The sequence below is a fragment of the Ammospiza nelsoni genome, chromosome 3 (assembly GCF_027579445.1).
Source record: "Ammospiza nelsoni isolate bAmmNel1 chromosome 3, bAmmNel1.pri, whole genome shotgun sequence".
Lineage (NCBI taxonomy): Eukaryota > Metazoa > Chordata > Aves > Passeriformes > Passerellidae > Ammospiza > Ammospiza nelsoni.
This window is the reverse complement of record NC_080635.1, coordinates 43,915,593-43,934,043: the sequence shown is the minus strand read 5'-3', so window position 1 is coordinate 43,934,043 and position 18,451 is coordinate 43,915,593. Positions and strand designations below refer to the sequence as shown.

Below are 18,451 nucleotides of genomic sequence, written 5' to 3'. Positions count from 1 at the left end.
ACAGATATAACTGATACACCCAGCACACTCACAAATTTATGCGCTCCTAATTGTATACACACAAATATTTTTAGATTTAGGGCTGCACATAAAGAAGTGTATATTGATATACTTTTAACTGGAGAACTAACATGGCTAATTGATTTTTTGATTTTTTTTTTTTAATATAGTTATACTCTTCAGAACTGATCAAAACTCTGAAACCTTAAACAGCATGTTAAAGAGTGTACTGGAGAATATTTATTGCTACAGATAACATAAAATTATCCTAAAAAATAAATGAACGTGGAAAAAGACAAGAAAAATTGGCAGTTGTCTTCACTCAATAGGGTGTTCAGTAGAGTTAAACCTTAAACTTTTTTAAAGTTCATTGTACTTACTTAAATAGTCTGTACAAATTGAAGAATAGGAATAAAAAGGATTAACTTATGACTACAGTATAAATCTCATTTACTGTAAACATCACAAAATGCTAACTATTAATAAACTTTCTAAATAAAAGAAAGTGTTAAGTCATATAATATATTACATTTATTTAAATAATTTTCAAATATATGTAGTACGCACATGTTTATGTTTTAAAAATGCCTGATCTGCAACATGTGTCTTAATGTTAGGTTTGAAGTAGCCAGTTCACTTTTGATAAAGTATGGGTTTAGTCAATTGTCCTTATTATTGTTTAAGTAACGAAAATACATGTTATATAAAACTACACTGAAGTAGTGTAGTGTTTTGTTTTTATTGTGAAATGCCAATATATTTAAAATTAGTTTATTTAGGTCTCAGAGACAGCAAACTCTTTGGGTTTTTTCCTGCAGGACCCCTCTATGTCATAATACAGAAATAAAGACTAGATTTTTAGGTGATGGAAACTGGTTTTGTTCAATTGTAAAAAATATAGAAGTTGTTTAAATAGATTTAAATCACAGCATGCAGAGTGGTGTCCTAAAAAGTAATATGAATATTCTAATTTACTGACCTTCTTGCGATTAAATTAATTTTCAGCTGATTCAACAGGAACTCATTCCCTCTATACTACCTATAAAGATTATGAATTAATGTTTCATGTATCAACAATGCTTCCCTACATGCCCAGTAACAGGCAACAGGTATGTCTCTTTAGCTTTTTATCGTATTTTACATTATAAGTGTTTCACATTGAGTGCTGGGTTTTTTTTATTAGTTTTGGTTGAAAATGGAATTGTTTTAAAAGAAATATGATCAATTATATTTATTCTCTTGAAATAGTGTAAGACGTTAGAAATCTTGTAAGAGTTTGTTCTGTATAATTCAGGAACTTATCCCATGTACCCTATTTCATTATATTATTAAAAGGCAATATTGCCTCTCGTGAATATGTTATTTTTTGGTTTAGACTGAATTCACATCTTATGTATGTTTTAAACATTGAATGGAATGAATCAGGAAAATAGCCTTATGGTTAAAATATGCATGTAATAAGATTTTTAAAACTATTCCACTTAATCCTTGTATTACAGATCTTGTAATGTTTATTAATGTGTGAGCTTAGTAATAGTTTTAAACGTATCCTTCGAGGTGTCTGTGAAAACAGAAAATTGCAATGTATTTGTCTTATTTCTAGAGAATTCCCTTTGCTTATGCAATAATTCAGAATGCTTTCAAAGCATTAAGGATGGCTAAAAACCAGCACAGCATCCAAAGTGTGCGGTGCACCAGTAAGGTTACTCTGTCTTGCCTGTCTAAGATATTTCTTGTGACTTAATTAAAATGTACAAGCACATTTGGTATAATATATCAGTATTAATGCCTAACAGAAAAGCACTGGAATTGCTCATAGATCAGACTGATGGTAGTTTGTAACTTTCTGTGCTACTACTCTATGTTCCTCCAGGTATGCAGAAGTAAGTGTTGATTTATGCAGTTAGTTTTGGGATATTCTCACCTTGCCATGCAAGGTACAATCATCTCAGCCATTGTCGAAGGTTGTCATGAAATAAGGATGCTGTCTCACTTTGGTTTTGAACAGCTCACAAAAGATGCTTACTGATTGATTGTTGAACCATATGGGAGTTGAATCTTTCATGTCTGTCCTATCAATAGGTCTTGTGTGAACAGAAAGAGATATGTCAAGGCAGCAAGAAAAGGATAAAAGTAATGAAATTCTTCAGAAGGGATAAATAAAAATAACAATGGAAGGAAGTATATCGTGTCATGTATTTGAAATAATCTGTGCATAGAGCTCTGAACAGTTTGAAAAGCTGTTTCAAGTGAACAGTTAAGACATTACACTTAGTATTTAGATGTGGTTTAAAGGAACTAAATTAGGAATCAAAAGACAAACTTTTCACCATATGAATAACACAAAGTTTAGATGACTCACTTCCTAAAATGTGTGGCTTTTAGGAGACAGAATGTTCATCAGACACTCAACTGTGACATAGCTAGTAATCAAGGGATTGGATCTTCATTACTGATTTCAGATTTTTCTGCTTCTCTAAACTTCCAGTTGCCTCTTATTACCAAGCAGGGTTAATTTGGTAAACACACCAGGAGTTGTTCTGTCTGTAATCAGTCTAACAATCTTTGACTGGAAATGCATGTTAAATAGGGAAAACTGTATCCTACTAAGACGATATAGTACACTGAATGAGCTTGCCTTAAAAGAAAAAAATTAATATTTTTGTAGCAAATCACAGGCACTGACAGTAAATATGGCCTTACTTGGAGTTTAGTACTTTTGTTGTCTTTCATGAATTTTCCTTGTTTGTGAGAACAAAGGATATCCTCTTGCCATGATCCACTTACTTTCATAGTTTTTTGCTGTTTGTCTTTCAGCTTCACTGCTGTGTTGCTCAGCCACCCCCTGTTACTGTCCTTTCACTTCTTCCTGTGCCTTCCTTTCATTCTTATAATTTCCTTATATGTCTTTCTTTCTAGTCAGGTGCTGATTCTTGTGTACAGGAAAACCTTTCAGTTTTAACTCCATGGTTTTCCCTAGCAACAAGCTCTCCTTTCCACAGTGTTTTAGTAAGCTCTCATCATTGTCTCTTTAAAAGGTTCAGTATTTAGCAGAAGCACTGTGTTGTTATTCATGGTTTTCTTGGGATCAAAATAATGTGGCAGTTTTCCAAGTTCAAGCAGTATGCCTATCTGAAGACCCACCACATTATTTTTCAGGTGATGAGATCTATCAGTGTTTGCACAGCATGTACACTGTCTTAATGAAATGTGACAAGTGCACCCAAATTACTAGAATTTAGCCAGCCTTAATGTGCAAAACAGATTTATAATAACTGTTTATTTTTTTCTCTTACTGTTTAGCTCCAAATTACATAATGAAGTCTCTTCAGGGTTTGGCTCACTGCATACCCAAGTAAGGGGAAGTTAGAGATCGCAGTAAATTTCCTATTAGGTTATGTTAGGAATGAAGCCCCCAGTCAATAGTTATTTTCTATTAGCATATTATGAATGTACTGGCTGAGGTTGTTGCATCCATTCCCCATGTCCCTTGTTTGGTAATGACTGGGCAAGGTATTCAGTCCCTCCTAATCCACAATGGTGACCTTCAGTGAGCAAGCACTGAGCATTGCTTGTGCTCCAATTACCTGTGAGCCAAAAATAGGCCGCACCAGAACTGTTTGTTGCTTCTTCCAGGATATAACTACGCCCTGCTTGGTCCCTGATCAGGACATCCCTCTAGTTTTAGAACCAGCAGGAGATCCAAAGAGCAAGGTAATTTTTATTTTGGCTGCAAAGTAGGCTGGGAATTTCCAAGTCAGCTGCTCCTTCCCTAGGACGGGGAAGACAACCAGCCCTGGTATGGCCAGTTCGTTTTCCTTTACTGGCCTTTTCTTCAAAGCAGTTCAAGGCTTTCCCCTTTAAACTTTACCTTTGCTATGTTCCTTTCCAAATCATTCCCTTGCAAGTTTCCCACTCACACATTTGCAGTCTGCTTGTGTTCACATGGTCAGACCTGATTAATCCAAATCTGTTCAAATAATAAGTTTTCACCTGGTTTTATGAAAACTTGAAAATTAAACAGATATGCAATTATGAAATAAGCTTGTTACATTTAACTACTGTTAAAATAGTTAGGTAACAATACCTGTGGTTATACCAAACTCAGTTGATCAGAGCTGTTGAAAGAGCTTTTGCCATTCATTTCTGGTTGTGGTACTGGCTAAGAAACCAAATTGAAAATAAAACTTTTGAAACCACTTATTTTAGAAATGTGCTAAAATAAGTTTGGAGATTTTCTTATTTGACTCTTAGCACTTCATAATTTAATTGAATGGAGAGTACATTTCACTGGTATTTCAACAAGAATTCCTTGTTGTTTTGCAGTTTCACAAAGTAATTAATCCTACTGAAGTGGGTAGATTTTTAAGGCCGAGCACAAGCTGTTAATATGTAAAGTTTTAAGACAGTTTTTTCCTCCAGAGATGCATATCTGAAAATTAAGAATTGAGTCACTAAAATCTGAGCATAAATATAATAACTATCATTTAGTGGAAATAACTTTAATGGATTCTGCTTTTCTAACATATTTTCCTGACTGGAGTCCCCTTTTTGTGTCTTATATTCTTACATAACACTTCACTGATTTCCTTTTGGCTGCCTATCATACTTGATTAGGTTTATTTTCAAATTCTAACATGACAATGATGGCTCCTTTACTGCAAGTAATTCTCTGTAATCCCTGCATCCAGTTGAGAGTTCCTGTCAACATCAGTGCTCAACACTGGCATGAGATTCTTTAGAGTATGTTAGAAAGGCAGATTAAAAAAAAAATTTACAACATCCAAAACCCCCCAAACCTGAGCAGACCTCAAAATGGGAGAGGAAGGGGAAACTGAGAACCTGAAAAGACCACCCAAACAACCTAGGAAGCAAAAGTTGGGAGAAAAATCTAGGCTATAGAATGGAAACTAGAAAAGGGTTTCTTATAGATCATTTTGTTGAGTTCTGGTTTCCTTCAATTCCTTTTTCATTTTCAGTATGCTGTCCTTATCTCCCATTTCCCAGAGAGGTATGTGTTCCCTCCTTCTTCTCCATTCAATACTTTATTCTTTTCCTGTTCCTTTATCCTATCCAGAGCACTTCTTTCCATGTTCCAGATCACCCCAATTTAATTCTCCCCACTTTAGAAGTTCTTTGCATTATGATCCTCTGTGCACAGCCACAACTGTGCTTTACCTTTTGCATTGTGTTGAAGTTGACTGACCACTTGTGCATGACAACTATTTATAAGTGTTACACTGGTTTTATTTTATACTGAAGAAGTCACTAAGATCTCTACAGTCTTGGTAAGGTTCTTAAAAATAATGACCTGTCTTCCTATTTCTTTTTTTGTGCTTTGTAGAGGTTTCTACTCTTGAAAAATATCCTAGGGGTAGGATATGGGCACTGTCATACTTTTAAAAAGTCTTAGCTAGTAAAATTTCAAACGTTTCTAAAACTTACCTTCAATTAAGTGAATACTGTTCTTGCTTATGCTATGTATGATGGCAAGCAGAACCTCCTAAAGGGGTCTACAAAAGCAGAAAATATTCTTGCAAGCAGTGATTACCTTGAAAAATAAATATACCTTTAAAGAGGATTGCATCTTCATTTTTATAATTTACTCCATGGAAATGTATAGGCATGAACCACTGTAGCAAGAACAAGTAATTGGGCACTTAGTGATACAACAAGGGCAGAAATGAATCACCTTGCACCTCCTAATTGGAAGGTTGCTTACAAATTCAACGGAGTTGTAAATTCCAACCTGTGTGATAGTAATAACTTCTAAACGTTAACTTGTGCTGCCCTACTATGATCTAATTGTGTGGCTCACTAGATGAGCAAATTAAAGAATATCTGACACACTAAGTTTTGTGATCAGTTCCTCAAAGTGTACTTCTGTGTGCAACAGTCTGTGCATCTTAGATGGCTCAAATAATCATTTTAGTCTTAAAAACCTGAGAACTTGACTGAGCCACACAACAAATATTGTTTTCTGTTCTTATGTCTGTTTTCAAGTTTCATAAGAAGTCTTATTTCTTTATCTGTATTTGGGATTTTGATTATGTTTAAAATAATATAGATGTACTTAGTGCTTTACAATTGTGGCTTTGGCCCTTCTGCCTACCTTCAGAATATCATCCTTTATGTTATTTTTAGAGTTAAAATGAAAGGGTTATGGATTCTAGGCTTTAGCATGTGCAACTTTGCTTTTTGTTGTTGGTAGCTGAAATACTAACTTTTAGTGGAACTGGAAAAATGCAACAAAATACTCTTATTAGAAAGATTCTTTTCCATGAAATCACCTTCACAGAGAAATTTTCACTTGCTCTGTCTTTAAGTTTCGAAGTAATTTTATTCTTAAATCCTTTTGGTTACACATGAGCTGAGGTACAGCTGTGTCTTTATGCTATTAGTTTACAATGCAAGATCTTTTATTTTAATATAGCACCTCATATTTTAAATGTAGCATCTCATATTTTAAATGTAGCACCTAGACTGCTTTTTTTGTTTGTTAATGTACAAAATTTGAAAGTTACAATATTCTTCCATGAAGAAAGTGAGCATCATTTTACTGTGTTATTTTGTTGGGTTTTTTGGGGAGAAAGACTAGTAGTCCCTTACTGCTGGAAATATTTTGTAATTTTTATTAAATTTTAGCTTATAACAATGATTTAGTACTTTAAATTAGTTCTTAAATATATTTTGATGATAAAAGCTACCAATTACAAGAACAAATTTTTAATTTACGAGTTCCTAATAGCTGTCGTTGCTCCATGAGTCTTGGTTCTGTTCCTCAAGTATGCAGTTGTTAACGTTTCTGATGGATGTTCATGATAATATTTTTTCTAAATTAAGATCATAATACTAAGGACAATATTTAATAGTGTTGTGACGTGGAAAAGGAAGTTTTATGGAGACATAGAAGCAATATTATATTTTTAATATAGAGACAAATATTACACTGTAAAGAGGGAATGGATGTACTGTTTTCTGGATAGTGAGAAATGTCAAGTGATGCAATGCTTTTTTATTACTGAAGTGCTGCATTAGTAAGAATAAGAGAAATACATTTTTCTTGTAGAGTAAAATATAAATGAGCAGAAATTACGGAGAACTAGTGTGGGGATGTGAGAAAATTTATTAGTATGTTTGTGAACTTAGTCTAATTTCCTTTCCCTATATTTTTGCAGTTCTGACATCCTTTACATGTTGTTCTCCATGATGCAATAAAAGTTATTTCTGAAAAATTATGCTTTATTTGTATTGGTTTGGCTTGATTTTTTGTTTTTTTTTCCTAAACTGATGAATTTATGATTTTTTAAATTTATTTTTTAATAACTAATTTTTCAATGCATATTTCTTGTCTAGCTGCTAAGGAAAAGGCATATAGGAAATGACATAGTTACCATTGTCTTCCAAGAGCCAGGAGCACTTCCTTTTACTCCAAAAAATATTCGTTCCCACTTTCAACATGTATTTGTCATTGTCAAAGTGCATAATCCATGCACTGAAAATGTGTGTTATAGGTGAGTAGGACCTTATAACTATATAAGTTTGTTACTAAGACTGCAATGCAACTCTGTTTTCTGGATGTTTTCTATTTCTTATGGCTATTATGTACTCAATTTTAAAATTTCTGCTGCACTTTCTGTGAATTTGAAACCCCAGTGTGTCCCTTACACACACATAGAGTTATGGAGCACAATTTGTAGATTCAAAGGGGCATGTGCAGAATTGCATGTTGCTGATTTATGCCCCAGAATGGGGATATAACAAGTTAGTGAAAATAAGATTTGCAGACACACCAATAGAAATTAATTTAGAACTTGTATTGCATGTTTCCTTTTTAAAAAGAAAATTATTTAAAGCATTTCAGAAGGTCTTTTAACCTGTATGAATCCCTGAGTATGACAATATGATGAGTCATAGCCTTTAAGCACATAAACAAAGACTTTTGGAGAATGGGAAAAAAACATAAATTTCAGATTATTTTAACTGTCACATTTAAGTCACTGCATCATGAATTTTAGCAAGGTAACCAAGGTAGAAATCACATTTGTGAATTAATTGGCAATTGTGCAAGTAGTGATAAAGGCGTGAAGTATAATTACAGAGCTGTATTTATAAACGTTATTTATTCATTGTTTAGAATGAAAATAAATTACATAATGAGGGTGAGTCATGTTACTGTCTTTTAGCAGTCTACTAGAACTTAAACTATCTTTTAGGACTTGATTTCATTTCAGTAACTGCTTTGTGTTGATTAATACATGACATTTCCTAAGTTATACTTTTCTTACTATTAAACTCTGTCATCCCAAATTTGACTATATTTCAGTCAAGCAAATAGTAGTTGTACCTACTGTGTGCAGTATTCTGAAATTATTTTTCAGTTGAAATATATTATGTTTGTATCAATCAATTAGAGGTATAATTGTATCAATTAGGAAAAATTCCTATTTTTTCTTACATTTGGATGTGAACTGTCTAGATCAAGAATTGTGTTTCCAATTTTATGAGCATAGAGTAGGCAGTTTACACAGGTGGAGAATGCTCCATTATAGTCACATTTGACACCAATATTTTTTCATTGAATTCAAACTTCATTGTAGAAGATGATCTGAGGATAAAAATTATTTTCTGTTTCTGTTTTTACATTGCTTAGTTTTAAGATGATGCAGCCGAGTGACAGCTGAAATGACAGATTTACATAAAAATAATTTTTAAAAATACTTCTCTCCTTTATTTCTCACAATTCCTTTTAATATTTATTACATTCAGGAAAGGCGATGTTGACACGCTAAGAAGTTGTCTTCGATATTGTTTGTTTTAGCAAGATACCTCCATAATGTCCTTTATATCTTTAAAAGAAGAAAGCCATTCTAAAACAGACAATCAGCTTTCTTTGATGTGTCTGAAACGTCTGCAAATTGGCTTGTCAAAGCTGTACCTAATTGTGTAAATGGATTGCAGAGATCACAGTTCTGCTTATCATGTGATTTATTTTTTTTAGGGAATTAATTGTTTTGTTGGTTGTTTTTTCCTTCTATTTCCAGTGTTGGTGTTTCACGATCAAAAGATGTTCCCTCATTTGGTCCACCCATTCCCAAAGGAGTAACTTTCCCCAAGTCTGCAGTCTTTAGGGACTTCCTTTTAGCCAAAGTTATTAATGCTGAAAATGCAGCACATAAGTCAGAAAAATTTCGAGCCATGGCCACAAGGACACGTCAAGAATACTTGAAAGATCTGGCAGAAAACTTTGTTACCACAGCTACAGTGGATACTTCAGCCAAGTTCAGCTTTATTACTTTAGGGGCAAAAAAGAAGGAAAAAGTGAAACCAAGGAAAGATGCACATCTATTCAGTGTTGGAGCGATTATGTGGAATGTGATTGCCCGAGATTTTGGCCAGTCTGCTGACATTGAATGTCTCCTCGGAATTTCCAATGAGTTTATCATGTTGATTGAAAAGGAATCAAAAAATGTTGTGTTTAACTGCTCCTGCAGAGATGTTATTGGATGGACATCTGGATTAATGAGCATCAAAATATTTTATGAAAGAGGAGAATGTATTCTTCTGTCTGCAGCAGATAATTGTACTGAAGACATCAGAGAGATTGTTCAAAGACTTGAAGTAAGTACAGTTTCTAAACTGGAATTCCACTTTTTTAATGAACAGTTATGTGTCTACATCTCCTTTGAGATATAATTAAAAATGTTCTGTGTTTATAGTTCAGGAGTGGTTTTGGTCTTCAGAGAGCATTACAAATAGTATTCTTCACAACAGCATGGGAGATAAATGTTATCAACCTGTTTTTCAGGGGTAAGGTTTCTGATACCGTTAATCTGATAATTTGCCCAAGGCCATGGATGGTTCCAGTGTTGAAATCAGGACTGAAAAGCTTTTGCCACCTCTTACTGTAGCCTGTTCTCAAATCACACCCTTGTAGGTAGAAGTATGATAATTTAAAAAATTTATAAAATCTTAGTATGTAAAATATACTTTTTGTAATAACCTGTGAGAATATTAGCAGAAAATTTTATGTGAGTGGTTCTGCTGATTTGTTCCTCTGTACTGAGAAAGTGCAGGAAGTAAAGAAAACTACACCAACTAATTCCACTTTTAGCAGCTGACTGGAAATAAAGTTTTTCAGACACTTGATGACCATGTCAGTACTACTGTACTGTAGCTATTTCAGTCCGTCCAAATGAAATGACAGTAACTCCAAGGTAAATGTGCTGATGCATCTCGTGGTTGCACTTCACTCTTTGATCTTAATTTAAGTGATTTAGATGGTCTTAGGGGTTTCTTCTGTTGGAAGGCTCGGCACTGAAAAGTATTCAGTCTGCTTACAGTTTTCACACTGGAATAGTTGGATTGCAGCTGATGATTTAGGGCCTCTCTAGTACTGCAATCTCATTTAGCATTGCTTAATATCATGCTCTAAATAATAACTTTCTTCCAAAGTACAATTGCTATTTTGAGAATTGAATGTCTTTAGACTCTTCTTGCCACTATTATATTATCCTTTTCCAATTGATGTCTTCAGTTTCACTTTCCTTAGACAGGTATTTCCCTTCTAGAAAATAGTGCTCCCATTAGGTCTTGTTAACCGAGCAGGATAAATTTCTTAACACAAGTGAAAAACAAGATTTAAAGTTCTAGTGAAAAGTTCTGCTGTCATCAGTGACTTTGTTTGTTTTATTTTTCTTTTTTGCTATTTTGCATTTACTCAGTTTTGCAAAGCCTGTAAATAACCCATGTTCCTGAAGACAGATCTTTAAGATTTGGTAATTAAAACCACAAAATGAAATGTTTGTCTATGTTTACTTTACTACTTCCTCTTTGTTATGGCCAGATAAGTGGTTAAATAATGACGAATTGGTTTTAAGCCTCAAATTTAGCATCAGCTCTGACTAAGTTTACATGAATATTAACTTCAAGTGTCTATTCCATGAACTCTGCCTGCCTTTTCTTCCCCTGCTACCTATCCAACTTTCATACTAATTAAGAGTTAACTATCAATACTTGTTTTAGAACATTTTTTGTCCATGTTTCTTGCCTCATCTTTTTCTCGTTTTCTCCTGCTTCTTCCTCTCTTTTGAAAGCTGCCTATTGATGTTATTTCGTGGTTGATTTATCACATTGAACGCTTTCTACAATCCTTAAATATATTTGGTATAGAACCATTAGAACCACTAAAAAGTATTTAAAACTCTGATGCCACACTTCATGTGCAAACTTTAAAAACCTTTCAAGTGACTCAGAACACAGCTGAGGTTAACAGCCATATGTGCCAGCAGATGCTAAACATGAAAGCTCAAATTGTGATGTAATATCAATCTTCAATGACCAGATGATTAACCCTTTTCAGTCATGAGTTAAAGCATTTCTTAGAACTAGTGAGTAGAACATTGCAATTGCTAAATGAGATTGTCAAAGAAATAACTAGATGGATTATTGCATGGATTTAAATCATGCTGGTAAAAAGGACAACTGAATATCCAGATTAAGAAAAGGTGCAAAAAGCTGGCTGAGACCATGGTTTTATTTTTAACTGAAACAATCAGTCTAGGACTGAAAAAAGAGCTGTGACTTGTCAGTCGAGACAAATCTGTATTTGTGGGGGAGAATATCTATTTATAGAGAGTAGAAAAAGCAGCAAGCTATAGATTGACTTGTAGGGTTATGTTGGGAGGCAGGAAAAGCAACAGAGAATGGCAGGGTGATAAAAGATTAAATGGAAACACTGAATGGATCTTAAGATAAGAATCTGAGTTGACAAAATTTCCTTAGTATCCTGTATATTAAAAAAAAACCCTCTTCATCTTCTTCATGGCACTTACAGGATCTCTGTCTTTTATCTGTTTTAAGTGCTTTCAGAGAAGCCAGCTCTTATTTCATTTGTGGCCACAAGATCAGTGAAGCTGCAACCAAGTCAGCAGAATGCTGTGTTTTGAAGTGGAGCAGCACTATGTTTAATGTGACATTACTATGTAATATCCAGTGTTACCTTTTAGGGACTATACACTTGGGGAGGACTAGATCTCCTGGAATACTTCCCCTTGGGAATAGATGAGTCTTTGGCAGGAATCTTTATCTTTCTTACCTTTTAACTTTTGAATATTTAACTAACTTGAAGGAGAGATTTTGAATGCTCCGAGTTGGAGAAATCCATATACTTTGGCTGGTGCATTCATTTTGCAGTAGTCTATAATTGTGGCATAATGATAAGGAGGTGTCAGCCCCCAAAAAATAATATTATGTAGCTTAATAAGGATAAAATTCCATCCCTCAGCTGGGCTCCTGCTTGTAATAGCATGTTCTTCTTTTCACTGCGTGACTAAATTTATATTTTCAAAACTTGTGATGGAAGTATAGCTGATGAAGAGCTGAAAATTTCATTTTCCTGTATCTAGGTTGCAAATTACGGAAGTTCTTTTTCTTACCGAAATTTATTGTAAGAGAGCTAGGTTAACAGTATGTTAAAGTTTCCAGTATACTATGTAGTTCTAATACTATATGCAGAGTTATAAGCACAATAGAAAGTTCTACTTTAAAAGGAAAGTTTCTAAACTACACTAAAACCTCAGAGCTGAAAAATGATAAAGGAAATAGCTGTTTTGTTTTTGTTATGAAAACTCAGAACCTGACTTCGTAAACAAAGTCTCCTCAGTGCATTTTTGACATCTCAATAATGACTTTCACATTTTAACCTTAAAACCCTACATCTTTAGAAGTAACTGGAAAGATTATGAATCAAAATTTCCAAGCAATAATACTCAGAATATCTGATCCTTGCAATATCTCCAATATTTTACAGTTCCCAGAAGATTATCCCTTAATGAATGAGAGCTAATTGTATTTACTTACCCTACAGGTTAAAAGCATGAGCATACACCAGATCAGCAAAGTTAGAATAACTCATGGGTTTGTGGCACTTTGTTCTTTGATAATGTTTCATAGTGGTTAAGCTTTCGTTCTAATTGAACTAATAAAGCTAAAAAGAATCTGGTTTTGTGACATTGACAAAAGGCAAGACTGGGGTAACTCTCAAACTTCCTTGTAATGCAGGCTAGAATTTTGTCTTCTGAGTGTGGTGCAGTATCCCAGCTTACAGGCTGTTGTATGATTATGATTTACATGGCAAAACTGTTGAGAACTTGTTTCACAGCATGTAGAAATGAGCCTGCTTAGCAAAATCTGAAGTTGAAGGATTTTGGCTGCTCTGTATAATGACAGTTACGTTTCACTGAATATGAGGAAAGTAATTTTTTCATTTCTAAGTTTCCCAGTGACATGGAAACTCTCATCCCATTTTAGTGGTATCCTCATCTGGAGATAATGGTAGTTAGGAATCTGCCTATGAAGCAAAATAAATTAATATTTTCTTCATTGCTATTTTCTCAAGGAAAACAAGCTGCTAGAACTGAAGCACTTCACTCAATTTGACTCATGTTATATCTCAGGTTTAATACTGTTTAATGCTGAATATAAAACGTCTGCACACCTGCAGTCAGCCAAAAAAGAACTAAGTAATTGACAGGCAACATTTTTCTTGCTTTGTGTTTTGAAACTAAACCAGCTGTAAAGTTTTTAGTAGGATATAAATGGCATTGTGTTAACATTGGGCAAGGGGGAAGAACTTGACATGGGTCACTGGAGATAGAAGATTTTTAGCCTTCTGAAATGTGTCATTCACTTTGTTTTATGCAGAAACCCTAATTCAAACATAATGTTAAGATAATTTAATCTTAGTATATTAAAGAGAGGCAATATCAAGCCATACATAACTTTATAAAATGTTGGTGTGCCCTGACAATGGTGTAACAATCCGGTGCTTCCTCAGATAGTGACCAGAGGATGCGAAACCACGGAAATGACCCTGAGGAGAAATGGGCTGGGCCAGCTCGGATTCCACGTGAACTTTGAAGGGATAGTGGCAGACGTGGAGCCCTTTGGATTTGCATGGAAAGCAGGCCTGCGGCAGGGGAGCCGCCTGGTCGAGATCTGTAAAGTGGCTGTGGCAACTCTGACCCACGAGCAAATGATCGACCTCTTGCGCACGTCGGTGACAGTAAAAGTGGTCATTATTCAACCACACGAGGATGGAGCGCCCAGAAGGTAACAGTTCTCAGTGAGCACCAGTTCTCAGCAACATTTGTGTCTGTCTGGGTTTTTTTTCCTCTGCTCCTGCTTAAACAATGACTCTTCTATTGAAGGCCTTCAGTAAATGGATATTGTCCATCATGTGTGATAATATTGTCGAGGCTCTTAAAGCAATCTTTTTCCCAAAACCCATATTGACTTGTTATAGAAGATAAAATAAGATCCTACAAGAAATTTACTTTATATGACTTTAAAAGGGTAGGAAGTAAATTTTGGTGTTTGCTGACTGAGCCATCCTGGAAGCTGATACATGTTACATGTTTCCTTCCACAGGAGAGCTTTATGTTTTAATTCTGAATTTAAAAATGTAGAATCCTTTTCATGAAATGGCACCTTGTTCATCTTTGAGATTTTTCCAGCTCCTGACTATTGGAAAGATTTGGGTTGTTTTAGGTTTTTTTCTGTTATGTTGAAATTTAATGAAAATAGTGAATTAGTGGGTTCTGGACATACATGGTACCAAGTCTTAGAGCTCTCCTCACTTTCTACAGATATCTAATTTATTCACATTAAATGGAGAGTTACATCAATAATTTTGTCATTTAAAGCAGCGAAATCTTATTGCAACATGAAATACCTGCTCATGCCTAGGGAAAGTGTAATAGCAATCATTACAGTCACTGTACCAGTATTTTAAGGGATTAAATGCATTTTTCTGTCATCAGTATTCCTTTTTTGGTGACAAAAAGGAATACTTATTTTTAATATCATGAGGCAGAGAAGTAGGAATAAATTGAAACTTTGTAACAGTGTGACTTTATTTCTCACACCCCTTGTCTAGTCAGTGTTAATTTGGCTCATTCTAAATGAGAACTGTACCAGAGTAAATTTAATTACTTGTCTTCTTTTAGCAGGCCAACTTTAAATCTCTTGTTGATTTTTAATTCAACAGAAAAAACATTAGATGTGTTGCTTTTGGCAAGAGAGCAAGCAATAAAATTTTACGTAGCGTGCAGCGCTGTGAAGTCGATGCCAGCCGTATACGAATGCTGCTTAATTGGTGGCAATTCTCCAAGTAGTCATTGGCCTGATGTATGACACACAAGGGCTGTCCCCTGCCTCAACCTGCATGGTGATGCCTCCCTTTCTGAACAAAATGCTTGTGAATGTAAAATACCACCATTTTGCTTAGTTGGGTAGAAATTTGCAATTAAGCCTCTCTTTGCTTAGCTTTGCTATTCTCACCATCTGCTTCTGGGTATGAATTTTCAGTGACTTGTTTGGTATACATTTCCAAGCTGTTTACAGAATATGAGCCTAATGAGCTGATCCTTTTCTATTGAAGGTAAAAACGTGAATTTTATAGGCCCTGATAGAAAAATACATACTGGATGAATTGTTTATATTGTCTTTGATATAAATCTTCTTCTAGAGATAAAATGTTTAAATCCCAGATCAGTGTAGTACATAGCACCCAAGTGTATGTGTAGGAGGAGTTTGAACTGAATGTTACCACACTGAGAAAAATCTGCAAAAGCTGCTCCTCTTTATAATTTTTACCATCTTTAAAATTGTGACGAATTACTAAGAGAAATGAATTTTTTAACACTATGTGTCTATTCTAAATTTTTTTAAAATGTCTCTTTTTCTCAAATATCAATTTCCCACAGAAAACTGTTCATTTTCACTTGTATATTCCCAAAAATATGATTAGTGATTTCGACTGTCTAGTCTCTGCAGGGTTTTGAGCTTGCATTTTTGCAATGTTTATAATCTAAACAGAGCAGACAGAAAGCAGTTATAGATATTGCATGACAGGTCTGAGAATTTCAGTTGACAAATATGATCTTTGACTTTGTAAAATATATTAATGAATGAGGGAAAGGAGGAGAGGGCAGAAAGGGATAAATTATCAGAATTTTGTGGAAAAAAAGATAGCCTATTACCGCTTCTTACTAGTTAAAACCTGTGCAAATCCATCTCCCTGTCTACTGCTCAGTTGCTACTCTTAGCCTTCTGCAGGTTCTTGTCACAGAAACAGAGAATAGCTGAGGTTGGAAAGGACCTCTGCAAGTTGAGTGCAACCCCATTGCTCAAAGCAAGGTCAGCCAGAGCGGACTGCTCATGGACAGGTTCACTGGGTTTGTGTATCTCCAAGGAAGGAGATTGAAAGATTCAGTATTTCAATTTCAGTATGCAGTCGTCCTTTCAGTAAGAAAGTTTTTCTGTGTCCTTTAAAGGAATTTCCTGTACTTCAATTTTGCACCCTGCCTCCTGTGTTTTCACTGGATTCAATTCTTAGTTTGTCATCTTTTTTCCCTAATCACCCCATTAGATATTTTGTACACATTGATAAAATCCCTCCTGAGCCTTCTCTTTCCCTGGCTGAATGATACCAGCGCTCTCAGTCTCTCCTTGTGTTTCAGATGCTCTTATCCCTTAATCGTCTTTGATCCTTTGCTGGACCTGCTCCATATGTTCATGTCTCTCGTACTCTGGTATCAGGTTTACACAGAAATTTTCAGGTAGTGTCTTTGGATGTAAAGCAGGAGTATCTGGAGAACTAAAATCTATTTCACCTTTGCTTGACAAGGAATGTCCCTGTCCGTGGAGAGTCCATGAATGGATAGAATCAATCCTCTGTGAGTGATTGCAAACATACCTGTGATAAACATTTAAGGCAGCTGTGACAGCTTGTCAGGAGGGAACTTTTTTGTATCAAGTAGCTGTAATAATTATCAAATAACACTCAAAGCAGACATACAGATATTCTTGTCATATTTGGGGATCCATCCATCCTTGACCCATGCATTAGAAGTATCTAGGAGAACAATGGTGAAAAAGCAAAAGGCTTTACATGTATGTTCCAGTACTTATTGCTTTTGCTCACTGCTGGTTTTAGAGGTTCTCTGCTAGGAAATGACGCATCAGATTATCTGACATATGTAGGAAAGTACATTTGGAGGCTAAAGTAAGTCGCTTGAAAGTTTGACTTGTCCTACAGAGTATATGATCTTCTGGCAGTTGGGTAGGCTTTTCTTCTCTGTATTTCAGCCTGCTTTCTCAGAGTACGTACTGGTGGTTTGTTCTTTTGGTTTTGGGGTGGTTTGTTTTTTTTTTTAATTTAAATGCCATAATCTAGGGTTTTAAGTTCAGCCACTAAGATTTTGCCCACAGTGCATAGATACAAAAATACATTCACCTTTGTATAAAAAGGATCAGTTGCGTTAAAAATTTAGATACATTTGCAAGAATATAAATATAATTTAAGCAAAATTAAGCAAAAAAAAAAAATTCCAGAGTTTCTTGAAAAAATCCAAATGTATCATTTTAATAATGTCTTTCATTTTCTGAACTAATCAGCTGATTTCCACTTCTTGAAAGACTAGTTTCTGCTTTGCTTTGTCTGCTGGGTTTTATGAATACAAAGCAATGAGGAATTTTTCTTTGAATTGCTTATTAGCACTTGTTCCTTGCTGGGATCAAATTCTGAAGTGATTTTACACAGATTGGACATGAGTGCCATGGAGTGTCTTGGGAATTGTATCCTTCAAATGAAAATGGGTTTCAAGTGTGCAGGGGTGTTTCCAAAGCAGTCCCTTGAAAAAAAAAAAAATCAGCCAAAGTGGAGATCTTTAATCAAGTTCTTGACTTGATTTTTTTTGTCTGTTAGCTTACCCACAAATAATCTTCAATCCATCATTTCAAAAGGAAACCAACAAGATGTAATTGTGCACCTACTGAGAAGAAACTATTAGCAATAAACTATTAACAAGGATTTTTTTTTTGCAAACTGTCTTGCATTCATTTCAGCATGAAAATAAACTATTTGAATGTTGAAAGTGCTTACAAAGAAATGTTACAGAGTGATTAGGAAATTACAGAGGAAAATTCTGCTCTGATAAATGTCTTCCATTACTTAATGTAGATCCTTCTACTGAAGTCTTGACAGTAGTATATGCAAAAGCAATCATGGAATAAGGCCTTTCATTTACTATCCTGTAAAATTAATGAACTTGAGACAAAGCTCCTGCTGTTTTCAGTTTGCTCCAGCAATTAAATAATCATGCACAAATTAATGCAGAAATCAAAATTATTTGTGTGGCATCCAGCTGATATTTTGATAGAAAGAAGAAATTGCTATTTAAAACATAGATTCTTTAAATGATAAAGTGTTATTAGAACAAATACGTTGGTCATTGTTTTCAGATCTGAAAAAGTATTCTTGTGTAATATTTGTTTCTGTGCTAGGTCTGTCCCTTCAGAAATGTTGATTTGGGATTGTGTGCCTCTGAACAAGAGAATAATGATGTTCATTCTGATTTGCTTTTGCTGGTGTTGTTATGGTAGTGTT

General features: G+C 34.7%; 1 protein-coding gene across 2 annotated transcripts in view; it reads left to right on the top strand.

Moving 5' to 3' along the window:
- Positions 1 to 18,451, top strand: part of SIPA1L2 (signal induced proliferation associated 1 like 2) — a 124,682-nt gene that overhangs the window by 69,196 nt on the left and 37,035 nt on the right. For both annotated transcript variants that reach the window (XM_059468420.1, XM_059468419.1), the window contains exons 7-10: positions 1,006 to 1,109; positions 7,357 to 7,514; positions 9,045 to 9,621; positions 13,838 to 14,112. In XM_059468420.1, the coding sequence (XP_059324403.1) occupies positions 1,006 to 1,109; positions 7,357 to 7,514; positions 9,045 to 9,621; positions 13,838 to 14,112 (1,114 nt within the window). The remainder of the gene's footprint in view (positions 1 to 1,005; positions 1,110 to 7,356; positions 7,515 to 9,044; positions 9,622 to 13,837; positions 14,113 to 18,451) is intronic.